General features: G+C 37.6%; 1 protein-coding gene across 3 annotated transcripts in view; it reads right to left on the minus strand.

The window, feature by feature from the left end:
* Positions 1–371: 371 nt before the first annotated feature.
* Positions 372–27,395, minus strand: part of LOC129245639 (uncharacterized) — a 98,999-nt gene continuing 71,975 nt past the window's right edge. For all 3 annotated transcript variants that reach the window (XM_054883937.1, XM_054883935.1, XM_054883936.1), the window contains exons 3-7: positions 15,736–15,892; positions 4,768–4,910; positions 4,467–4,623; positions 4,277–4,391; positions 372–1,033 (exon numbers count right to left, since the gene is read on the minus strand). In XM_054883937.1, coding sequence (XP_054739912.1) covers positions 875–1,033; positions 4,277–4,391; positions 4,467–4,623; positions 4,768–4,910; positions 15,736–15,892 — 731 coding nt within the window. In that variant the 3' untranslated portion in view covers positions 372–874. The remainder of the gene's footprint in view (positions 1,034–4,276; positions 4,392–4,466; positions 4,624–4,767; positions 4,911–15,735; positions 15,893–27,395) is intronic.

Below are 27,395 nucleotides of genomic sequence, written 5' to 3' on the forward strand. Positions count from 1 at the left end.
GCGATTTTGACTGGCCGCCACGATCACCGGATTTGACGCCACCGGACTTTTTTCTTTGGGGCTATTTGAAATCTAAGGTTTACGTCAACAAGCCAAAGACACTAGGCGCACTTAAGGCCAATATCCGACGGGAAATAGCCGCCATATCGGCCGAGACGCTGGCCAAAACTATGGAAAACGCCGAAAAACGGGCACATTACGCTATACGAGCTAAGGGCGACCACTTGCGCGATATCATATTCAAAAAGTGATGTAAACGAATCTCCTTGAACTAAATTAAATGTTTTTCACAATGAAACACAAAAAAATGTTTCTTTTTCCATATTTTTTAATAATCACATGGGTCAGTTTAATATGGCCAACCCTGTATATATTTTGGTCTTTTTGTATTCTAGATATACGTGTGTGTGTGTGTGTCGATAATTTCGTATTGGCCTTTTTTGCAGCCATAGTTTTTCATATTTGCAACATTTTCCCGACTTTTCAAATCTAATTTATTTGCGAAAAATTACCAACTAACTGCTTATGCTTTTTTAACATAACTACACCACTATTAACCTCCATATTTCACCGCTCTTAATCATGCAAACTAAAATGTTTTTGCGCGTTGTAATTCATATGGCAACACAAAAACTTGCATTATTTTCATTGTTTTTTCCTTTTTGCTCTATACAGCCAGGCGCTGTATTACATTTCACTCCACATTTGCTTTTCATATTTCCTAAATTTAGATTACTGCGCGCACACACCAAAAACTCATAGCTTAAATAACATCCAAAAGTAATAATTAGAATAATAATATTGTAAATAACGTCTATGGAAAATTAAGCGCAGCAAAGTAATTTTTGCCATTTTATGTTTCCATACTTTTCATCTATCTTAGCCGAAAATGTGACGATCCCAGTGCCACGGCAATGCTTGAAATCACAAACACAACCACACGACCAACGTGCGACTGTAGCGGAGTCACACCGTCATCGCTGAGCCCGTCATGACACATTTCTGGGTGTCGAGTGAAGTCCTCGCAGTAGAGCTAAAAAATGTACAAAAGTATTTTATTAATAATTGCAAAAACAAAAAAACAGAAATAACATAAATAAATAGACCAGAACTTATATTTTACAATTACTAAGGATGTCAATTTCGGGCCTACGGGATGTCATAAAGGCATTGAATGGATGGACGTCATAAAGGCATGTTTTATTAGAAATTATATGTACATCTGTGTTCAAAATAAAAGCAGCGTGACTAATTACTAAGTTTTAACTGTTCTTTTTTTTTTGTAATATATTTATACTTTTTTTAATTTTTATATAATATATATATATTAATTTAATAATATATATAATTTAAATATTATAATATATATAATTTATAAAAAATACATTATAATATTATCATATATACACAGACCACATAACTTTTTTTTTCTTTTTTTTGTAAGGACAACTACCAACCAAGTACAGCACTGAGACAAAATTAAGTCCATTGTACCGCACGCGGATTCCCTTTTTAGTTTTCTTTAAATCTCCCCGACCTACGAAAAAATCTGAGTAGATGTTGTGGTGCCAAGGAACCAAGGTGGCCGCTCAATAACACATCAGTGCCAAAGGCCTCTAACCTGAACGCACAGGAAGTGATACGCCTTCTCATACTCCTCTTCACAAGCTGTGCACGGTGCACTGTCTGAGATGCCTACCTTTTCCATGTGCTTTGTCTATAGAAAGTGGCCCGCCATCAGTCCAACCAGCTGCCTGCAGTCCCTTCTGCTTAATGACAGGAGAATTTGCGACATTCGGTCGGACATAACAGGTAACATCAGTTTAGTCCATCTGCAGCCTCTCTCAGCCTGCCAAGCTCGCTTGTGGGTTAAAGTTACCCGTTTGCTAACCGAGGCTTTGATGGCTGCACAAGGGAGAGGTAGAACGCTCTCCGAGCCAAAAATGTTGGCCTCCAGAGCCCATTATATCTAAAGAGTCAGAGATCTCGTTACCTGCGATACCCACGTGTCCCGGGGCCCATGTTAGCATCAGGATATTATATCTACCGGCATAGATTAACCTGGATTTACAGTACTCAACAACCCTTGAAGTGGTTGAAGGGTTGTCTAAGGGCATGAGCGCAGCATTACTGACGCTGCAGACACATACAGATTTGCCTCTCCATCTCTTTTCTACAACAAAGTTCATCGCTTCTTGAACAGCATACACCTCCGCTTGAAACACAGACGCATGCATTCCAAGAGCAAAGTGCAGTTTTGTCCCGCTGGATTCCACGTAGACCCCAGAGCCGGAGCCATGCTCGGTCCTGGAGCCATCCGTGGAAATGCGAAAACAGTGTTTGTCGGGCTCATTTTCATAGTTTGACCACGATTGAGCCGATGGCAGCACCACACTGTATCTCTTTTCAAGTACGACTCTTGTTGGCATGGAGTCAAGGGCCATGGAGAGAATCGTTGGATCGAAGTCCATGCATTCTCTGATTTCCAATGCCGGACAGGTCATTGTGTTTCCGCCTGCAGATGACCTTCAAGGCCTCTCCTTGGATGACCAACCAGGGCATCTAATGCCGGGGCTGAAGTAGTCGGAAAAGCTCTGGTGCAACAGATGGTCACAGTGCGTTGTAGTCTTGATAAGGTCCTCCTCCAGACCACTGAGCGTATTATCATAGCCGTGTAGATCCATAGGACCTTGCTAGAAGAAAGGTCCTGCGTTTTCCCAAAGACACCTCTGCACTACCAGAAAGCTGTCAGTGCTTTGGATGTCTTTGATTCAACTAAGATATTTGATTTCTTTGGACAGCTGAATTGTGACTCCTTGAAGCTTAGGTAGAACGAGTCCATCAAGCTTCTTCCTTTTGGTAAAGAGGACGATACCTGTATTGGTGAGGTTTGCCGATAGCCCATTCGCACAGCACTAAGTGCCAATCATATCCGGAGTTTTCAGCACTTTTCTACAGATGTTCCTAAGCGAAGGGCCCGTTAACAAACAGGTAACGTCGTCCACATATGCTTATACATTTGGCACGTAACTCAAAGCTCAAAACTTTGTAGAAAAAAAAATTACTGGTACTTAACAAATTTCAAAAAAGTATCAAATTTTCAATGCTAAAACACCGATAATCCATAAATGCATTAAGTTTTTGTATAAGAAATTATATGTAGACCTGTGTTGAAAATTATAGTACCGCAACGAATTAGTAAGTTTAATTTTTTTTTTTTTGTATTTAACCCTGCCTAAAAACCATGTAACTCACATCTCCAAAATTTGTACACAATTCACTAAAACCTAGTAAATTTCAAAAAACTTGACAATATTTCCTATTATTTTATATTATAGAATCAAATAAATTTAGTATCGAACTCAAACAGTGATTTCAAATAATTGTGTATATGCAGTCACCAAATATATTTTTGTGGCATAAAAACTGTGTTGTAAAATCCTGAAGACTTAAGTTTGTAGAATTCGAAGTTTATTCTTCTGGTTTGTAAACAAATATATAATATGAATTGCTGCTCTTCGTTTTAAAATACTTTAATTGGCTGAGTACATACGAAGGTCGTTTGGAAAGTACGTGCAAAAATAAAAACTACTTGAATACCAAAAAAATTATTTTTCATTTTTCGACACAATCTCCTTTTAAACTTATACACTTCGTCCAATGCTGATCTAGTTTTCTGATTCCTTACGAATAATAAGATTTGCGAAAGTCTGAAAAATAGCCATTCGTTTCTGCAATCACCTCCTCATTTAAATAAAACCTCTTTCTCGCCAGCCATTTCTTCAAATTGAGGAATCAATAGTAGTCCAAGGGATCCAAGCGAGCCAAGTCTAGAGAACAGGGAAGTTGTGAAAGGAGTTGGAAGCCTATTTCCATTAATTTCTGCTGAGGTGTGAGCTGGTGCGTTGTCTGATGATGGAAAAGCAAAATCACTCGACTTCCTCGATTCACGTGAATGTCAAACACAAAAAAATGGACCGATTTTGCTGAAACTTAGTATATGTTCTTTCAAGAGTTACTACTAACAACACATAACCACCACACGCGCCAATAGTGCCATCTCGGTGAAATTGCACTAACTTTTCAAACGATCCTCATACCGGCCGACATGCATAATTATATGTAACATTGTTTTAATAAATTTTAACACAATCAATTTTAATTTGGGGACAGTTTCGAGATTTCGAGATTACAAAATGAAATCCCCACAAAATTTCGGGATCGGAAAAAATTTCAATAACATAGTAAATAGAAAAAATATTTAACACAAACTCACCTTCGTCAAGCTATTCGCATATTTGTCCACCAGTTCGCGAGTAAACTTCGCCGCATCGGGTCCGCATATTTTACGAGCCGCATCTTCAGAACAATCGACCAACTCATTAATTGAACTGCAAACATATGAAAGTAAAAGAGTCAAAGTAAAATGAAAAAAAGCTAAACAATTTGAAACAAATATTACGCACCAACAGATTGTTTTTATATTTTCATTTAAAGTAATGTTCTCGTGGCTTTCCTGGTTTTTATTCGGCTTTAAGAAAACCATTGTCTCCTTATAACGATTGGCGCACACCTCAAATTCTTTCTTGGCCATCTCCGAACAGGGTGCATGTTTTAAATACTCTAAAAATATTTGAATACGAAAATAATCAATAGAAGGTAAACTATTTTTGAGTTTCTAGGTAAGTTTCAAATGCAGTGCTAGTAAGGTGAGCAGTGGCACAAAATATAAAAAAATACGTACAAATATTCGTATTTTCAACTTACCATCCTGGAATTCTCCTTTAATGCACAGGTCGCGAATAAATTGATTTGTGCCATGGTATAGCTTATTGAATTGGTTTCTTTGCTGAAGTGGCATGCAGCGTCGGGTATAACTTTGGATGCAGCGGACGCCTTTTTTTAATTCGCTGCAAAAAACAAAACAAAAACACAAATATGTAGGTATATTATGTAAAGTGTATAAAAGACTAAGAAAAAATGTTTCGTAACAGAACTTCGCTATAAACTGGCGTGTTTCCCATGCATTAAAACTATAGCACAGGAACTTATTGACCAGTTTTGACAATTTATTTGTTATTTATTAAATTTTACTTATTTTTTTATATTATAATTTTTATTTCTATTTATAGTTAATTTCCCTACAAAACTCATATAAATCCAAGGTTCCACCCTTTTATGCAGAAAAATTCATAATGCAGTTTTACCACCCACTGAGTTTTGGCATAAAAAAATGCAAGTGTGAAGTGCCCAAGTCTCAAAGTACTTCTACTTGACTAAATCAGCGACTCCATGTCAAGTAAACCAAGTCTTTTGGTATTATTTTGTATGAAATTTTTTCTGCAAATTGGTTTATTTATAGGGCCGAGTATGATAAGAGGTGAATTGACATTTGACAATTTTGGAAAATATTAATGGGAGAAACCAGTTTAGACTGATCACAAACTCGAGTTCTTTTTATTGCATAAATTGTTAGTATAACTACTTAAGAAAATGTGGTAAAATTTTTAAAGCGAAATTCGCATTATTCCCGATTCTATGTTCACTTAAATGACCGCCCGTTGGTGCGACTCCGTAGCGCTTACGATGCGATGCTTTATTTCAAACGCGTTTTCCTCGACACGACTTTTTTTCAACTGGTTGGCAGTCTAGCTCAAAAAGTTATAGACCAATCGTTATACATTTTTTTCAGAGTATTCTTTTTTGGGATTATATTATCATTAAAAATATTTTTCTTCAGCAAAATAGATGAAAAAATATGGTATGAAAAAATTACATTGTGTTCAAGCACCACCAAAACATGCAATTTTCAATATTATTTTATCACAATTAGGTTCATATTCTTAGAAAACATGTTGTTAAAAAAAACAATTGTTGTTAATTACAGAGAAAAATTGCAACTTCAGAAATGCCCAGCAGCAAGATACTCGGATGGTGATCGCCCATGGGCAGCAAGCTGTAACGTCACTATTCCCTGCGGAAATGGCTTGAAAAAATTTAGAAGTGTACTTAAAAATATGAATGAAATACCCTCCAAGTTTAAGCAATTTCTGATTATTCCTTCCCCCCTTTAATAATTCTGAGATTTATTCAATGTTGAAAATTGTGGTATAGAGTTTTTAAAGTGAAATAGGTATCTTTAATCCTTTCCATTGCAATGCATTGCCCAGAATTTTTCATTATTTTCACAAATGGCAAATATACTTAAATTTTTTTTTTTAATTTAATACTTTTGTAAAAAACTTAACATTTTCTAAACAAAGTTCTCAAATATAGTTTTTCCCATAATACATTAAGATAAACAATTTTTCCTAAAAATATCCAAATTATATGTAAAAAAAATTTTATTATAATTATAGTGGGACTCCCAAAACTTTTCATTCTTTTCACATACTCAAAAAAAAATTGGAAAAAATTTAATATTTCTCCAAAGAATTTCATATTTTCTAAAAACAATTTTTTACATATAATTTTTTTCAATAATACTAAATTATAATAAACATTTTTTTAAATTTTTGGAAAAAATTATTAACAACACAGTGCTAGAAAAAAAAAAAAAAACCAAATACACCTGACATATTACACACTGTAGGTTGTTTATATGGTCGAATAATGCATAAAAATATTTTTGTTATTTTTGTTGTACCCTCCAATTTTTATTTATTTATAAAAAACCGTTTTTTCAGACTTTGCGCGGTAATTTACGGATATCTCGGTCATTTTTTCACCGATTTTCAATATTTTATATGTTTTGAAAATGATATTGTCAGACCTTTCAAATGTTGTACAACAAGTAATTATTCAAACTAGTTAGTTCTGATTTTTATTTGATTAAACCTGGAGAAAGTTTTTTTTTATCATTTTTTTAACTTTAACAATTTTTTATTGCAGAATTTTACTACAAAATTAAAGATGTTTGTTAATATTCTTTGAGTGCATTTATTACCGAAGAAATTAATGTATTACTTTCAATAATCGGACAAAAATTGCGTAAACTACGCTAGTTTTCCGTAAATAGAAAAAAATGCCTTGAATATCTATCCATTTGTGGAACCATAGTTTTTGTCTTTAATGATTATTCACTTGGAAAAATCACTGCATTCTTTATGTATTGACAATAAATGTTTGACAATGACAATTTATCATAAATTACAAATGAAAGGTTTACGTGTTTCTATATAATTTTGCGACATAATTTTCGCGCGATTTCTGAGGCGCAGAGACCCTCCTCCTCCCACGCAGTAACTTTACCTCTCTCTAATTCGGTAAGTTTTGAACCGTGTGGCATATTGATATTTATTTACTTAAAAAACGATTTAAATTAATTAAGAAGAATAACGGTATTATTCCATATATTCATTTATTTATATCATACTTTTGGAGTAAAGATTAAATATTCATGTTATGTGTCCTATAGTTATGAAACGCACCATAGTCTGAAACAGCTATTAGACCAGTCTTTCGTTGGCAGTGACTTTTTATCTCCTTCTTCCAAAATCGCGTTTTTCTCAAGTGTGTTTTTTTGTTAAAATTATTTATAAGTTAGTTAAAGATGTGTGACAAACGCAATAATTTCTGCTACGTTTGCGGTTTATTTGTTGATAAACAACATCGCCGTGAATTAAAAACAAATACTATCGTGGTTGAAGTATACAATCTTCACTTTGAGCGCAATTATAGTGAAAGTCGCTGGTATGAACCAGAATATAAATGTTCCACGTGCTCCATATCACTAAAAAAGTGGAAATCTAGTCAGTGTTTTCAAGATCGTTTGCCATTTTCGAGCCCAATGGTTCGGCATCATCAAGTCATTCACAGAGCAGAAGACTGCTACTTTTGCCAAACCAACCTCCAAGGTCAGCGCTTCAAAACACGTAACAGTATAAAGTATCCCGAAGTGCTAACTGCTACGAAACCATCTTTAAGAGAAAATGACAACAAGCTAACTGAAGTAAAAAAAGTAGATGATTCAAGAAGCGCTGATAACAGTTCATCTAATAGTTCACATAGTGATGAACCTTTTATCACAGCTGCGTTAGAATCAAAATAGCGGCATTTTGTTTCGAATTCAGATATGAACGATTTAGTACGTGATCTAGAACTCTCATACAGACATGCTTAGGTTTTGGCATCACGATTAAAACAATGGAATCTTGTAGAAAATGATTTCAAAATAACATTAACAGGGAAAAACTCTGAGCGGACTATTTTCAATAACAATTTTGAAATTAATGGCAATGACCAAAACCTTGCTTATTGTAAAGATGTTGAAAAATTGTTTCAATGCTTTAACACGGAACATCAATCGAAAAATTGGCGATTATTCATCGATGGATCGTGCAAAAGTGAGTATTTCATCGATTTTACGAAAGAATGCAGTGATTTTTCCAAGTGAATAATCATTAAAGACAAAAACTATGGTTCCACAAATGGATAGATATTCAAGGCATTTTTTTCTATTTACGGAAAACTAGCGTAGTTTACGCAATTTTTGTCCGATTATTGAAAGTAATACATTAATTTCTTCGGTAATAAATGCACTCAAAGAATATTAACAAACATCTTTAATTTTGTAGTAAAATTCTGCAATAAAAAATTGTTAAAGTTAAAAAAATGATAAAAAAAAACTTTCTCCAGGTTTAATCAAATAAAAATCAGAACTAACTAGTTTGAATAATTATTTGTTGTACATCATTTGAAAGGTCTGACAATATCATTTTCAAAACATATAAAATATTGAAAATCGGTGAAAAAATGACCGAGATATCCGTAGATTACCGCGCAAAGTCTGAAAAAACGGTTTTTTATAAATAAATAAAAATTGGAGGGTACAACAAAAATAACAAAAATATTTTTGTGCATTATTCGACCATATAAACAACCTACAGTGTGTAATTTGTCAGGTGTATTTTCAGTGTTGCACCGTACAATTAATGCTATTTTAATTTACATATTAATACTATTAGCGGCCGCCATACCGGAATGGATTGTTGCGTGACTATCATTCGGCAGTACTCGGATCGGATACCGTGGCCATGACTCACCAAAATATAATGGTCGCCCCTCGGTAAGAGATAACAAACCCCCGAGTGTATTTCGGTCATGAAAAACGATCGTCATAAAAACCTTTTGCTGTTCGGAAGTGGCATAAAACTGTAGGCCCCTCCATTTGTGGAACCACATCAAAACGCTCACTGCAAATTTGAAGTGCAACTCGTCCAAATATACGGCATATACCATACATATAATATAGGTACATACATTAATGAAAAACAAAACAAGAAAAAATCTGAGTAGGAGTGTTTTTCAAAAATTTGGAAAAAAATGTTTACCAAAAATTTTATATTAAATATGTTTTATTAACAAAATTAAAAACGGTAGTGTTTTTCAAAAATGACAAAACAAATTTTACCATAGAAAATTTAAACAAAAAAAAATAAAATTTTTCTTCAAAAAATTATTAAAAACAAAAAAAAAATTAAAAAAAATGAAAAAATATAACAAATTTTGTCCTGGAAATTTTGAACAAAAAAATAAAACTTGTCTTCAAAAAAATTATCCAAATATTTAAAAAAACAATAATAAAAATAAATAAAATGACAAACCAAACTTTATTCTAGAAAATTTTAACAAAAAAATAAAATTTTTCTTTAAAAAAATTTTCCAATTATTAAAAATAAAATTATTAAAAACAAAAAATAATAAAAATAAATAAAATGATTTAACAAATTTTGTTCTGGAAATTTTGAACAAAAAAATAAAATTTTTCTTAATGTCCAAATACTTAAAAGAAATAATTAAGAAAATAATAATAAAAATAAATAAAATGATATAACAAATTTTGTCCTGGAAATTTCTAACAAAAAAATAAAATTTTTCTTAAAAAAAATTTCCAAATACTTAAAAACCAAATAATTAAAAAACATTATAATTTTTAAAATTAAAAAAACCGTATATGTAGTGTTAGAAGTTGTTAGAACAAAGAAATAATTTAATTTTTTCCCCAAAATAAATTTTTTTAAGAAGTACGGTGAAATGGTTGAAGTGCCGGTCTGCCACTCCTCAAGTAACACTAAAGCGCCGTTTTGATTGGTAAAATAAGAAGTATGGGTTGTGCTATTTATATAATTCCAAAAAAATTGTATGTTGAAAAAACCGATATAATTTTACTTTTCAGCATTGAATACATCTCAAAATTATTTTTTTTTCTTCGAAATTTTCTCAATTTACTCCTTATTATACTGCAACCCACAAATAAACCAATTTTCAGAAAATTTTCCAAAATATCCAAAATACTTTGGTCAGTCGACATGGAATCACTGAAATAACAAAGGAAGCAATTAAGATTGTAACGGAAATCATTCCGAAAATCTCAACCAAGAAATTAGGTGAGCTTACCAGAACTCCCAATACCAAAATTCTAGTATAACTGTACAAGCAGTTGAATGAAGCGGGAGGTTGAAAGGAAAAAAACGTATGGACCTGCCAGTCTATTATTGCGACAAACTCAATTCACCTCGGGGAGTACTGATTACGTCGTCCCAACGGTGACATTCAATAGGAATTTTGCCACTCTCTTTTCAACTCGGTGGGAATGGAGTAAAGACGTTTTTCTAAGCAACTTCGACACTACTGTCTACACAGATGGTTCAGAAATGGATTTTGGGGTTGGATATATTCCCATAGACTTTGAATTTAAAAGTCAGAGCAGTATCTTCCAGGCAAAAGTATTGCCAATAGGGGAAGCTCGTAGGCTACTATTCGCAGACTTCTCTTTCAAGGGCAATATTGCTATTCTTACGGAAAGCCAAGCTGCAATCCAGGCACTGAATTCGGCTACAACAACCTTTAAAGTAGTGGAACAAAGGAAGAATAGCCTTACCACCTGGAGCGTAAACCATAAAGTTACCTTAATCTGAATCCCGGGACATCGCAAAAAGCAGATGAACTGGAAAGAGGAGGATATGCCATTAATCACATTCTTACAGAATCGATATTCACACCACTGGGTGCAATCAAGAATGCAATACTTTCAAAATATCAACGAATCGAGGATTATAGATGGAGGGAACAGAAAACATGCAAAGTTAGCAGAACGCTATGGCTCAGCAACAAGCACAAACAAGCGTCAATATTGGCAAATATGACACAAGGGTTGCCTGCTTACTCACGGCAGTGATAACCGGCTTCTGACTCATAGGAGAGGAGGCAGCCAAAAGGGGTATTCCTTACAAGATATGCTACCATAGCTGTAATCAAACGGAGAAAAAAGAAACTAGCTTCCACTTCCTCTATGAATGCCCTGCCCTATAGAAGGCGAGGATGTTAACCCTAGGCAAACCGCTTTTTGAAAGCCTCGAAGAGCTGGTCGGAAGTAAATAACTTTATGAGGCTTCTCAATTACACAGACTGGATGAAGTCGTAAAGAACTAATCGTTGTGACAACAAAATGATGCGGAAGCAATAATTGGATTCTTGGTGAATCACCACCTCTTCCAACCAACACAAGCAGTAAGAGCGCAACTAAAGGAATACAAAGCCGCTGGAGTTAATGGACTGTCGGTTGCGCTGTTCAAATATAAAGGGTGGTTAAGTTTGAATGGCCGGTGTTGATTTTAAATAAAATACAATTTTTTTAGGAAATTATTGTCATTTCTCTTTATTATGATAATATTGGTATGGCTCAATTACGTATGGAGCAAAATATCGGGCAAATAGCCGCCGCGGTCTCGGCGGCACACCTCCATCCGATGGTCCAAATTTTCGATGACGCTAAGGCTTCCAAAGTGCATCCTATGCAAAATATTTCCGATAGGGCACAAAATTCAAAATGGAATTGAAACTACAGCCACGATTTAAAGTAGGCCACCAGAGTTACTGTGGCAAAAGAAAAGTTAGGCAATGAGGTGAACAAATTTATGCGAGTTTATATTTACTTATGTATGAGTGTAACTTGCAATACTGACAATACCCTCACCTGTCATTTGTAGGACAAGAAAATTAAATTTGTTTATTTATTATTATTTATTTTATGTGCAGTACGAAGTTAATTCAAAACTTATACCTACAGCTACCCGATTTTTCCATATCCCCAGCCATTGTGATGTCAAAAATGTTACTTTGAAATTGAATTTGATGCATGCTTTTACTTACTTACGTAACGAACCGAAAGTTTTTTCAGACTCATTTTGCAAAACAGATGATCCGCTTGGAATTTTAAATGAAGCCAATTTTTATCCGCCGTACATATGTATGCGTGTATGTGTGTATATGAATATGGGTGTATGGCTAAAAGTGTGTGCCTTTTTTGTTTTGCCCGAAATAGACTAACTAGCACAGTCTTAGTGGAAAGTGGAAAGTGGACAAACGCATTGAATGCTGAATACAAAGTGATAAACGTTGACCACCGAATGATAAGGTCACTTACAATGAAAAACGAACTGCTCCTGGCAATGGAGTAGTTGCAATCAACACAAATTTTTGAGTAACTAAATAGGCATACGAAAGCTAAGAGTGTTTGTGGTGGTGGTACGACTATGAACGAGGCAAATGCCATGAGAAGTGCCGTCCAAGTAGCAGTAGCTGCCGAGCGAGTTGGGAGAGCACGTAAGTGAGCGCACGGATGAATTGACAAGTGGACGGATGGATATCGAAACGAGCAAAAACATGACGTTTAAAATCAAAACTTCAAGTTAACTTTTGTACATATTGAATTCTATCAATGTGTGTATGTATGTATGCACATTACGGTTAAAAAAGGTGGTATCAACTTTAAAGCGATGTGCATGCAACTATGAAGAACTGAACAACTGAGAATGTGAATGCTCGTATACGTACGATTTACATCCTCGATTTGAGTAACTTTTCACTTTGTCATCTTTTAGTAAATCCGACTTATTCAATCACATAAACAAATAATTATATTTTCAGTTCTCAACTTCGAATTCAATAAAATATTTTAAAAAAACATTTGCTGACCCTACCAACATTTGCTCTAAGGCGAGACTGTCTTTTTAAAACTCTCCAAAAACAAAAAAATATATAAAGGGTGGTTAAGTTTCAAGGGCCGGTGTTGAATGTGAACCACACCTAAATGTCAAGGTTTTTTCTGCATTTCATTTGACATTTTTCAATTTCAGACTAATTCAATTTAAACCATGGAAAGATATAGGTACAATCAAGCAACGCGTTAAAGTTATTCAGGTTTATTATGAAAACGGGCGTTCAAATCAAAATGCATATCGCGCACTTCGTGATTTTTTCGGTCAATTTAATCGTCCAAATGTGCGTACAATCGGAAAGATTGTGGAAAAGTTTGAGCAAACCGGGTCTGTAGGAGATGTGAGAACACTAGTGCATACTGTACGCAAGTTACAAGAGGTTCCAAAAACGCGCTGATTCTTTTTTTTATGTTTTTGTACTAGCTGCCTTGAGCACTTTCTCCGTTTAACGAGGGCTCGCATGTTTCGTAAGTGAAAGAAAACACCCAACATCGTCAGTGAAAAAAATTGTCAAAAACCAATACGATCCGTGAGCCTCTGGAAACTTGCACTTTATTATAGCAAACTGAATTGGGTAATAAAACTGCATACCTGGAATTTTTTAGAAAGGCCTGATTGAATATTGTGAAATTTTGGTGAGGTTCTTTTTAATTTGCATTCAATTTTCAACGCCTTCAATTTTCACGTCTCTAGACCAGAAAGATGCCTTAATGTCCATTTAGAAAGCGCTAAATAATTATAGCAGCGGAATTTATTGACAAATTTTGCCTATTTACTTGTTTCTCATATATTTTTAATAATTTTTTAATGAAAAAAATAATTAATGCTTCTACAAATTTAGCAAATAACAATATAGTCTCGCTTAACAAAAACAACGCACAAATTAAATTGTACATAAGCATAAGGCACAATCTAAAGACAATTTTTCACGCAGACAAAGTTCTTTAAGTGATTCAATAAAAATTTGGTGTTTTATTTTCTTTAAATGGGCATTTTAGTGCGTTTTTATATCCAAAGCTAGGCAACACTGCAGTAGCGAGAGAGAGAGATTTGGCTGCTGAAAGCAGAAGAACACCAAGAACAGCTGCAATCGCGGACAATGCGACCAGATGTTAAAAAAAAGTAAAGCTAAATAAAACTGAGAGTATAGTTTACAAAATTATAAATATAACATTTTAATTAGAACAGGCTGGAAGAATTTCATGAAGAAAGAACTAAAACACCGAGACTAAATAACAAAAAAAAATACTAAATCAAGTTACGAAAATGGTAATCTGGCCATACTGGAGCTAAAATCACGTAACTCGTTATCAAATTCGCTGAGAGCAAAGTAACGGGACCACGATAGGCGCCATCTCATTATTCTTTTCATTATGTGTCGCTATGGTAGGTAGCAGATTTATAAAAAAAAAAATTCTAGATATTTTATCTGTTTATTGAAAAAACAAAAAAAAAAAAAAGATTTTTTTCACGTTCTCGCTCTTAAAAAAATAGAAAAATTGATTATAAAATTATAATTCTGCTACCCATGAGAACCACAAGTCTACTCAATAACATATTAAAAATTCAAATCAATCGGTTCAGTACTTTTTGAGAAATTACCAACGCCAACTCGGAAAATATAGTTTCGAGAAAAACACGGTTAACGCGCTTATACCTGGGCGTCGTACTCCAAACCTGTCTCGTTTTAAAGGGCTGTACGTCTAAACTACAACGAATTTGAATATAAAAATTTGCAAGTATATTTTTGAAAGTATAAACTATCATAACATGAAAAAAAAAATCGATTTTTTCAAAATTCTAGACCAGGAAGGTGCCTTAAAACAAAAATGTAAGCTAATCTTTAGCTGTAGGAAAAATGTTGCCTAGGCTGTATTCTCTTTTTATGGTCACTCGTTTTATTTCAAAGCATAATTACATATCATCACCCACAATTTAAGGACTAGTTTTCTTTTATACCACAACGAATGCATGGCTGGCCGACAAACCTACATGCACATGTACACACACACTTCTGGGGCTGATGTATGCGGTTAGCTGCATTGAAGGAATCATCTGAGGTTTTTCTATGTTCAAAAAGTAGCCAGTAAAACAGAGCTGCCGAAATTATTGACTACAGAGCTTATTTAAACTTTATCTGTTTCATGGCAGCAGTTAACACACACACATACATAGGCACAGCAACGTACAGACATAATTTCCTTGTTAGGGAAATGCATTTATGGCCTCGATTAATTAAGATTTCGTACCAAGCGAATTTCTGTACAGGCAACATTTTCTACTTATGGCAGCTGATTGCACTAACTTTAATTGACGATGGCTTGGATTTGATAGTGCCAGTCGTCTTCCAAAAAAACCCCAAAAAAAAACCTGAGAACATGAAACAAAAAAGAAAATTTACTTTTACATTTGGTGGAAATTAGAAGGTAATATTAATTTTTGCTGGTAAAAACCACAAATTGTACAGCGCAATTAATTCTTGCACTGAATAAAAGAAAAAGAATCAACAAAATTCGGCTGCGCTCAGTAATTACTTGCACCCTGCTATTACTTGGCTATGTACTGATGAGCGGCGCCGCAACAACTACAGGTAGTCAGTACGCTGGCCGCCATTGCCAGGTAAGGCATTCAACGAATGTACGATATGATACCGGGGTGAAGGAATAGTGTGGAATTAAATAATTGAAAAAAACAAAATTAACTTTTTCTTTTATCGCTGATAGCGTTGACTTACTTGCAAAGTTTATCCAGTTCGTCCTTCTTGGCAGCGCCGATGGAAAATTCGGAGGTTAAATGTAGCATTTCCAGAGGCTCAGCACATTTCGTGAACTCCTCTTGACCGCACTCCTCACCGCGCACACCCGCCACAAGTGCGCTGCCGACGAATGCAACTGAAACGATACCAAAAAGCGAAACAGAATGAACAAAAGTTACAGAAAATGTCGTCACATTAGAGATGACAATAATTGTGAGCAGATGGGTAGGGGAATGGCACAGCGGAGGAGTTGTACGAGCGGCGCATGTGGAAAATAGCATGAAACTTTAATACAAAATGAGAAACTTTGAGTTGCCACAACTTGCAGTTGCAATCAGTAGCACCATCGACACAATCCAGCCCACTGCCTCAACAGCAGTGCGACTGTCTTACACCGAACAAGAACAAACTCATCACAACACACCGGGCGACGACACTCAACGTGGCTCAACAACAAAGTTGAGAATGTGCACCGAGGGTAATAAAATCCTCTGTACGTTAAATTGCTACCAAGCGCAGCAGTAAACGACAATAACACTAACAACAATGTAACACGGATGCAGAGCAGCAGCAAAGCAGCAGAATAGTAGAATAGCAGCGAAGTAGCAGCAAAGCAGCCAAGCAGCCAAGCCGTATCAGCTATGGCGATGGTGATGGTGGTGACCACAACGTTTGGCAGGGTTAAGGGACAGTCGTTGGTGCTTGTGATATGCAGCGTTTCGGGGTAAAAGGCCACCAAGCGGTTAAATTGAAATATTGCACTTTTTATTGCAGTTCCTTTGGTCAATAACGCTGATAAATGGAGCTTGGGTAGATTCCAAATCGTATTTATCGCACATGTTTGTTTGTGGTTGTGCTCGTGTGCTTGCGTGCGTGCCTGTGTCTGTGTGTGAGGATGAGGATGAGGATAAATGCATACACCTCGTACGTACGTATGTGTGTATGTATGCATGTGCATTTAGACGCCTTAAATTCTGTTCATATTGCCGCATATATATTTTGTTGTGATCAGTTTGGACAAATGAGAGATGCTGCGTTTTGATAGAAGTTGTCCAAGACGTGCCAAAGTTGAGAATATGTTGCAAGAAAACAAGCTCAAGTCACTCGCATATCTTTGCAGATCCATGTGGCAAATGTTGTTGGAGTTCACAGTGCGTGTGCGTGTGAAGCGGATATAATTTTATATACATCTACGCGTATGCTCCAACATACATATATGTATGGAAGTATGTAAGTACGTAAGAGTAGATAGTGTGTGAGTTAACACAAGCGTTCATATATGAAGTAATCATTGGATCAGTGGCTTGAATTAATAATATTAGTTATAGTAGTTAAATAGCAGTTTTGCCTGCTTAATTGGCGCGATAACCTCATACACGATTTCTGGATGAGTTTAACAAAGCGCGTAAGTCGTTTCTTTTTCGTGCCAACTGGCGCCAGTTAAAAACACCAAGCGACGCCAAGTCCTTCTACACCTAATCTTTCCAAGGCAATGAAGGCCTTCTTCTTCCTCTGCTGCCACCAGCTGTTACCGTCATCCATTCGGACGACATGACCCAGCCAACGAAGCCGTTGGATCTTTATTCGCTGCGCTATGTCAATGTCGACGTAAAGCTCATACAGCTCATCGCCTACGAATCTCGTTTTCGCTAAAGTGCAAAGTTTCTAAAATCTTCCGCTGAATTTTTCTCTCAAACACTCCAAGGGAGTTGTTGGTCTCCTTGCCGCGGGGATGAGGCTTAAGTGGTGGTCTGACCCCCATATCATGGGGACCAACCCAACACGAACTAAGAGGGAAGCTCCATATAAGGGTTGGCTAGCCATCCATCCGCTTTACGGCGCACTTGGTGGACATCCAATCACCATGCGAAGATCACCGTATCGACGAAGATCCCTTTGTCATCCCCAAACCCCTTTCATCCCGTTATTTTCTCTCCTTGCCCACCCCCTAATCCAGGGTGTTATGCGACACCGTGCCCATTGGATGGTTTGCAACCAGGGGGTTCACCAGACCGGCTGTATTTCAACGGCGCCTTCCTAACACTGGGTCGCCTGAGGAAGTAACTGTGGCCTTGCCACGGCATGGGGCGCTGCCGTGGTGGACCGTTTTGAATTTCCCATTATTTAAATAGACCACTGCGCTCGCGTCGTCGAGCAGGTGGTCGTACGAAAAAGATGAATACAAATAATAATTTAAGCAACAAAACTTCATTTGTAGCGGGAGCAGGATACAGTGGTCATAAAGCTACTGCCAAACACACACATAACGCTCCTCATCGCGGAGGTGCCGTTTTCCACGAAGACTCGGACCACGAAAGCGTCGGGAGCACAAACACAGCTGAGGAGGAGGCTTTTCTCCGTTGTCCGGCTGGGATCAAGCCTGAATAAGAGAAGCTGAAGGCCAAAGCTCGATACAAGGCCGCGGTCAAAGTTTGTGACCGATTTGGCAACAAGTCCAACCTGACGAAGCAAGAGGAGGAACGGTTGGCTTGTGCCAGAGAGGAGATCAAAAATGGCCGGGCCTTCTACGCAGCAAAACCAATGTTCGCAGCCTCCAATCCGAAGTACGCGAACAAAATCGAAGAAGAGCTAGCCATCAAGTGGCAGCGTTATGCGGATAGCGAGGCCTCAGTGCCATCGAAAAAACAGAAGCACAGGCACGAGATGGCTAAACCGAAAAATGGAGACGAAAGACCTACGACGTCGAAAGCAGCGGCAGCGGCCAGTGAAATTGCCAAGAGGCACCTCATAGTGGCACTCACTGACCGTAGCGACCAGCCGAGCCAATATCGCAGGAACGTTGGAAGGTAGGGGAATGAAGCTACTGGAAACCCTGTTTAAGAAAATAGACGCAGAGCCGCATGGGTGGTTCAGCGGCGTCAAAATTATAAAATGTAAGGATGACCGCACGCTCACATGGCTAAAGGAAGCAGTAAAAAAGCTTCAAGGCCTGTAGGAGTGGGCCATCACTGAAATTTTCTCTCAAACACTCCAAGGGACGCCGCATCGGATATTTTCATCGTCCAAGCTTCTCCGCCACACGATACAACGGGCGTGATGAGAGCCTTGTGAAATGTAGATTATCCCTTGGATTCTGTTGGACCTTAAATAACAACTACATTATAAAAAACAGAAGTCAAAATCAGATTTTACTCTTTCTCTGAGCTTTGTAAAGCTAGAATTCTCTGAGTCACTATCCGAGTCACTAACAGAAAACTCGTCAACCTTCTCCACAGGTGCAGCTTCACTAATTGCGGTTTTGGCTACACTTTCTACCTGGTTACTATAAATTGATTTAATCCTGGGGTAATCATGAACTCAGTGTTTAACAGTAAGCAAATGTTGGCGGGTATTCGTATAAATTTCTTCATACTGGCTGAGCGCATTTCTTATTGTTCTTGGAAAATTCAATGCTCTCTCAGTATCAGGAATTATGTTCAAAAAAATAAGTTTGCAGTTCTCTAACTAGTCGAAGCCCTGCAGCAATTACTTTTCCAGTAAATTTTTCAATTTCATTATTGTCACTATCAGAACTGTTAGCTACGTTATCTTCGGGCACCTTTTGTGGTATTGATTCTAAGATTTGATTCGCATCCAAATCAATAAATCCCTCGCCACCATTGGAGGATCTTGGCATAAACATTTTTAGTTGAATTCACGTTTCTTTCAACTATTACTTCAGGCCGTATGACTTTCCAGCGAGAATTTAATGTTTACTTTTTTACGTATTTCGACGACGGCTGATATGACATTTTTTGGACGAGTACAATTGAAAATTGTACAATTTGTCCACACTTGAGGTAGAGTAAATGAAGGATTTTCATATAATTTTTGCATAACGTCTGCGAAACTTGTTTTAAAGTAGAAGCCTTAGACGTGGAAATGATCTCTTGATCTTGACCTTGAATAAGTGTAGTTTTATTGGCAGGCAGGAACTCAATTTGTACATTTCGATGTTGCAAGTCTATTAGTTGGCTTGGTGAGTTGCCTAGGAGCAATAGAACTTCGATGCCAAAGCTTTCGCTTGTAAATAAGTTTTCACTTCAGGTGCGAAACAATTATGAGATCTCCAAACAATGTGCACGTCATTTAGGCTGTTTTTTTTTTGTTTGAAACGCCAATGTGCACGAAGTTTTTCCAAATCATTTTCTTTCCGTAAGCGTTACAAAAACTGAACACCTGATGTATTACTACAAAGAAGTAAAGTTAGCCTATCCTTAGCTGCTTTAAATCTTCCGGCTGATTTCACAATTAAGTTTTTTTGCCGGTCTCATCGGCAATAAATACACAAATTTTTCAATATTTTTTGTCAGTTTTGCTGGATTTTATTTTGCAGATTTTTTCAGCAGCAAACACCATTTCCTCTTTAAGTGGAATGTTATTTAAATTTTGTCTCTTCTTTTAGTTTTTAAATCTTCCCTTGTTTACACTAAATTCTGTAGTAGATGGAGTTTGTTGCCGGTACTTTTTTTACTACGGGGTCTGGCACTCGAAGTATAACCGGTCTGGTAGCTAATTGTTAAAAACAGGTCGAAATAAGCTCCAAGAACTCCAGTTACACATATTACCAGACTTAAGCCTTCGTAGATTGCGCTAACTGGCCAGAGGCTGAATCCCTTACACCCACGGTTGGAATAAGACTCGCTTTTTACCTTTAAGGAATCGACACAATCCTCCCTCAAGCAATAACTGACGATGATGTAGATTTAACTTTATTGAAGTTCATGAAATTTTTCTTCAACTAAACATTTTTAGATCTCAAAGCTTATCAAACTTCTAGCCTTCTTGGCCCTGTGCCAAAAAGGATCCGTAGGTTAACTGATTAAGCCCCTCGTGCCGATTGGGAGTATGAAGGCAATAGTTGGGTTTAATACTAAGCTCTCAATGCAAGTTTTTCTTGAGCTCGGCTCTACTGATGCCACTAGCAGAGCTGAGTAAAACACAAAAAATCGCAGATGTGCGCAATGCATTCTACAGGATTCGGCACTCGAAGTGTAACCAATTAAAAAGGTGATAAATTTAGTTAGAAAAATTTATTTTATTCAAAAAAATGGGTGAAAATAATACAAAACTAAGAATCAATTTAATTTTGCTCGATATGGCCACCTTTTGGCTTGACTATGGCCTTGAGACGGTCCAGAAACGAATCGCAAGCTGCCCGAATGTGACTTGTAGGTATTTTGGCTCACTCGCGGACAATGACATTTTTCAGCGTCTCGAGATTGGTAAATCTTTTGGTTCGGACCCTGCTCTCCAAAATGGCCCAAAGACAGTAATCCATCGGATTCGCGTCTGTTGAATTTGAGAGCCATTGTGTGGACGTTATGAAGTTCGAAACGTTGTTTTTTAGCCATTCTTCGCTCACTCGAGCTTTGTGAGACGGTGTCGAGTCCTGTTGAAATGTCCATGGACTGCCACTGAAATTTTTGTCTGCCTATGGCTTCAAAGCAACCTTCAGAATACTTTGCCGATAATATTTCGCATTTACCTTGACGATTTACCTTGATTTGAGAGCGCCCATCTGCGGTTACAGCGGTCCAAACCATTACCTGTGGCGGGAGCTGCCTCCTGTGGTTGGTGGCCAATCGATGACTCAAATTCTCGTATGAATGGTCGGTCAAATAAACTCTATCGTTTTGGGAGTTTAGGAATTGCTCAATTTGAGAAATTTTCTCGGAAATCGGCCGCTTTCGGCCAAGCCAAGCAACTCCTTCACGCTCTCAAGTCTGACTTCCTGCTGCTTTAGTGTGAGATCATGCGACTTTTCTATTTTAGATCTTGCAAGGTTTGACTTTGAGATAATTTTTTAGTATGCGGCCGATGTTACGTTCAAATATTTTTAGTTCTTTCGCCATTTGATTGGCACTTCATCAGGGATTTCGCTCAAGTCGCTTCTTCACTTTCCCGTTTCACGTTGCAGTCTTTTGATGACCACCTCCATGACGTTTCGCGATGCTACCAGAATCATTGTAACGACTAATGGTGCGATAAACAAAAACTTTATTTATTTTAAGGTGATCGAGCTCACGAACAATCGCTGGTTGTGATTTTCGAGGCAAATATAATACAATCACACTTTTACGTTTGAAATACATTACTGATTTTCTTTTTTCGCGTTTACCCTCGGCAAAATGCTTCCGCGCGCTTGTAAACAATATCCTGGACTGTCATTTAGCCAACTAGGAGGCAGCTGATGCCCGTGCATGAGCTCCGCAAGCGGTCTGAAGTTGGTTTCGGGTGCGGAGCCCTGTATTGTCCGCTATCCGAATTACTAGAACTTTTTCTACTGCTTTTTTAAATCATCTCGATCTGACATGTAGGAAATTTTAGGGGGAAATTAAAATTCAAATTTTTTTCCAAACTGATTGTTTGTCTGTCCTTGGGTTTTCTTTTTGTTGACATTATCGGGCTCTAATAAAATTGAAACTCTACTACGAAATAGATTTTTAAAACCCAAAAACTGCCTTTTTCACCTATTATTAGAATTGCAACAGAACAAATGACTTTGAAGTATCTTCTTCTGCTTCACGCTCAATGCCCCACCACTTTCATATTTGCGATTGACGTTTTAGAAAAAGGTCCGTTTGTAATTCTGAACGAGCGTTTCAAAGAGTACGTCCCTCAATATGATACTGATGAATGGCTTAATGAAAAACGATCAGAATAAGACCAAAAAAGTTGTTTATTGTGATTTAAAAACCGTGTAAAAGCAAAATCGTGTAGTGGGAAAATCAAAGAACTGGCGTATTTTGTATTCCTTCAGTGAAGAGTCAGCGGTTTAGTGCCACGCAAATTCTATAAAAAGTATATCACTACATTGGAAATTCTTCTCAAGCAATAACTCGCTCTCAAAAAGTAGCAAACAGCACTTGTGCCCCATGCCTTAGTTCGCAAGTAGCAAAGTGCGCTCTTTCTGCGTCATTTGAGTTTGTCCCACACACACACTTACATACATACATATATACCCAAACGTGCACATATCCTTAAGGCCAGAGAAGTTGACCATTTTGAGCCAATTTGATTTCATTATATGCACTTATTGTACTCCTATCTATGCACATACAGCCATTCATATGTTGGGCTATGTTTACATAGCGTACACTCAAATAAGTACGTACGTGTGTACTATGCGCTTACGACTATGAACCATACAATATTTTATTTGCTTAGCATTCGAGCCGCAGCTGCAATTCTTGTCATTGTCTTTCCCATTTAACTTTTACTCTCTTTTTTTTATTTAGTTTTGTGTTGTTTTTTGGTGTTTTTTGTTCCCGGCTTCTTTATTTTTCTTTGCGCTAGCCGCCTTCTCTTTGTTGTTATATTTTAGTTTTTACTAGTTTAAAAATTTCTCCGCTGCTGGAAAAAAGGCTCGCTATAAATCAACAAATGTTGGCATTGCATTGCTAGAAAAAAGTTAAAAAGCGAAACAGTGAGCACACAAAAATTGAACAACATAGCATCCTTGGCGGCTCTTTCCTTTGTATCCCGATATGTGTGTGTATGTGTGCCGACGGCAAGTTAGCGGTGCATGGATAGCTGGATTGCGTCTTTCTGCGTATGGGCATGCGGTACATAAATAAATTTGAAAAAAGTATGCACACACATATATATATGTATATATATATATATCTGGTATATGTATTGGTATTTACACTCGCATGGTATGGTTGTTGGTTTTCTACATATGCATGTATGTATGTGTGTGTGTATTTACGCAAGTATGTGCAGGACGTATAAATATGCGAGTATTTGGAGCAGTCAACAGCGGTCAGTTCGTTTGGCCGGAGTTGCTACAACAGCACGACCGCCAGCCCGCCAGCCCACCCAGTCCAACCCGTCAGTCCCGCCCGTCCCGCATTTCGGCATTTCTGCATTCCCGCATTCACCTGCTGCAAGGCGAACCAAATAGTGCTTGCCTGCATGCCGCTGCGGTTGCCACAGTTTTTATAGACATTCGCACACATATTTGCTCAACTTCCCATTAATTTTTGAAATGCATCGAAAATTGAAAACAGCAGGAAAAGGCTGTAAAGCATTTCCGTGCATTCATACGGCACAAACGTTGTGTTGCATTGCGTAGCGTTGCGTTGTGATGTGTTGCGTGGCTCTGCAATGAATTGCATGGATATAAGCTCCGGCAGGCAGCGTTGACCATTCCTTACTTTCCTCATGATTTGTTCGTATATTTTATTGATAATTCGTCCTTTCTGTTATTCGCCTTTTTCTTTTTGTTGCTCGCATAGCCAATATAAGTAGAGGAGTATGGGGCTTGCGAATCAGGGTTCGCATATTCACTGCTACCGTTTTATTAACTCGCGTTATGTGGGTTTGTACACGCAAAAACCGTATACACATCAGGGTGGTCGAACTTTTTTGAAAAATTTGGTTTTCTGAAAGTTTTTAGTGCACTTGTCATGCAAATTTCATATCATGCAAATTCAGGATGAGTCGTGAGTTGGAACTAATAATGCAAAAGGGCAGGTAAGCACAATTCTTTTCGTTGCGCTGTTCACTTTGGCTTTTTTTCCTTGTTCACTCCTCTAGGGCGCATAGGGCCTCGTCAAGACTCAGTCTTGCGTTGGTTTCGTTAATCGTTTTTAATTTCTGACAAGGTAGGTGATTAGCCTGCCGCTTGGCATACGTGCCGGAAATAGGTTTGGTATAATAAAGTTCTAGTTTCAATTGGCTTGAAAACCACGTAAATCATTGATATTTTTTTGTTTGCACTCGAAACATTTTTTCTTTTATATGGAAGAAAATACTCAAGAAAATATTCAAAAATCAACGCGAATAGCAGAACTCAATGCACTATAAAACAGCATACTCGAAATTTTTCGCAAAATTTTTTTTTAAAGGTGCGAAATTTTGATGAATATTTGTTGATTTTTTTTTAATTGCATTTATATGATTTTTGTAGTAGAATGATGCATATTTTCATAAAAAAATAATAAATTTAATTAAATAAAGGCCCAAATAGAACGTAATAAGCCCCGCTGCTATAGAACTGTTCGATAAACTAGCGAATTAATACACTACGAAGTCCAAAAAAATAAAATTAAAAAAAAAACTTTTCTGATAGCCTCAACAGATGGTAGCGTTAATAGGGATTAACGACTTAATTTGGAATTATCTCAGGAATTAAGTGCAACTAATGCAGATTGACAACTAGCCGTTATTTTCATAATTCAAGCGGATTAGAGGAACTTTCGATAAGTTAGGTTGGTATGGTTGCCCAAGGAATGAGCAAACTTGGACGAAGAAAGATTCGTCCTTTGTGATACCATTATGAGGGAGGTGAGGTGAAAGAGAAAGACCGATGGGATGCAGGGAGAGGGAGGGGAGAAGTGGTGCTGGGATGGTTAGGAGCGTGTGGATTACGAACGATGACTATGCTGCGTTTGCGTCAACCGCTCTGTGCTGCTGATGAAATTCATCAGATTTTTAATGTCAGCGCCAGCTATATCAGCAGACGTAGCAAAGAAGTAAGAGCCAAGATGCCTGAATCTTAGCCCCGCCGGAGCCGGATAGCTAAGGAGAAGGTGCTCAGATGATTTCACCTCATCTTCCATATATCCAGCGCAAAAAGGACTTGAGGTGATTCCAAGCCTCACAGCATGCATTTCACGCGCATAGTGACCTATGAGAAAGCCCACCAGATTCGAGAGCTGATATTTTGTCAACCTCAGAAGCTCGCCCGAGCGCCTCCGGTCCACACATGGTCAGAAGGACTTCGCGACCTTACAAGTTTGTGTACATGCCCAATGCTCGCTGAGTTGGCGCGATGCGCATCTTTCCAAGAGCAGACCGCAGGTATCAGGTCAGATAACGCCGTATTTGCTGCCTGCGGTCCATCTTTGACTGCCGAAACTAACCAATAAACAAATCAGCTGTTAACTAATCCGCGTATAAACCGTCTGTCACTCTACAATTTTAATGAGATCAACTCGCTGGTAGTCCTGAATATTGCCGCCGTCAGTCTAGGTTATAAAATCGTTCACCCCTCAGCAGGTCATGGTGAAGTTTCTCAGAAAAATATATACACTTCACATTTGAGAGCAATCAACTTACCTACAACTTTATATACCACAATCTCTTAATATGGGACCACCCTAATGTGCATACTGCGACTGTAAGTGAGAAGATATATTCTTTTTTTTTTGCTAATTTTTGTTGTTTGTATTTATTTAGTTAAATAACAAATGGTGTCATTAAACCCAATTCGGATCAATACGGCAAGTAATTAATTCATATAGAAAGTTGTGCAAAGAAAAATCAAGGTCGAAAGACTACATCGCAAAGATATTTTGTTCACTCTGATGTATCCGCTAGAGCTCTTTCGCGCGAAATATCGCATATTAAGTAAAAATCGTATTTTCTAAAAGAGGAAACTTATTTATTCATTCATCTACAATATGTGTGCGAATATGTTAGACAATTAGTCGCTTATAAACATCAACACCACGCAAGAGGTACTCTTTTACTATAGAGTTTAGTGCCAAGGATGCTAGATTTACCAGGTTGGTGGCCATTAGCTATGGTGAAAAGCAGGATTATGCCAACAACTTTGGCACAAATTTTTACTTTCGGTAAACATCTTTTTACCATGAGTTCATCCTGTAATCTGTCCCTCTTGCATAAAACCTGCAGAACAAGATACCTAAACGCAGCGAAGCTAAATGAAGCAGAAGTAATAGATATACTTAATGGCCGCAATTGGAAAAGACTTTTTCTTCTTCTTAATTAGCGCGATAACCGCTTACGCGATTTTGGCCGAGTTCAACAAAGCGCGCCACTCGTGTCTTTGTCGCGCTAACCAGCGCCAATTGGACACACACACCGCATCGAATATTTTCAAAGCCGGAGCGGTTGTATCTATTCGGAGGACATGACCCAGCTAACGAAGCAGCTGGATCTTTATTCCCTGCGCTATGTCTATGTCGTCGTAAAGCTCATACAGCTCATCGTTCCATCGCCTGCGATATTCGCCGTTGCCAACGTGCAAAGGTCCAAAAATCTTACACAGAATGTTTCTGTCAAACACTCCAAGCGTCGCTTCATCGGATGTTGTCATCGTCCACGCTTCTGCGCTTAGGGCGGGCGTGATTAGAGTCTTGTAGAGTGTTAGTTTTGTTCGTAGAGAGAGAACTTTGCTACTCAGTTGCCTACTTAGTCCAAAGTAGCACTTGTTAGCAAGAGAGACTCTACGTTGAATTTCAAGGCTGACATTGTTATCGGTGTTAATGCTGGTTCCTAAGTATACGAAGTCCTTTACAACCTCAAAATTATAACGGTCAACAGTGACGTGGATGCCGACACGCGAGTGCGCCGACTGTTTGTCTGATGACAGGAGGTACTTCGTTTTATCCTTGTACACCACCAGTCCCATTCGCTTTGCCTCTTTATCCAGCTTGAAGAAGGCAGAACTAACAGCGCGGTTGTTAAGGCCGATGATATCGAGAGGTCCTTCCCAATGCTGACGGCGCTGCTGGTGTTGAGCAACGTCATCTTGCATAACCGTATTAGTTTTCTGGGGATACCAAAGTCAGACATCGCGGCATACAGGTAACTCCTTTCCGTACCGTCGAATGCAGCTTTGAAGTCGACGAAAAGATGGTGTGTGTCGATTCTCCTTTCATGGG

Source organism: Anastrepha obliqua, chromosome 4 (assembly GCF_027943255.1).
Source record: "Anastrepha obliqua isolate idAnaObli1 chromosome 4, idAnaObli1_1.0, whole genome shotgun sequence".
Lineage (NCBI taxonomy): Eukaryota > Metazoa > Arthropoda > Insecta > Diptera > Tephritidae > Anastrepha > Anastrepha obliqua.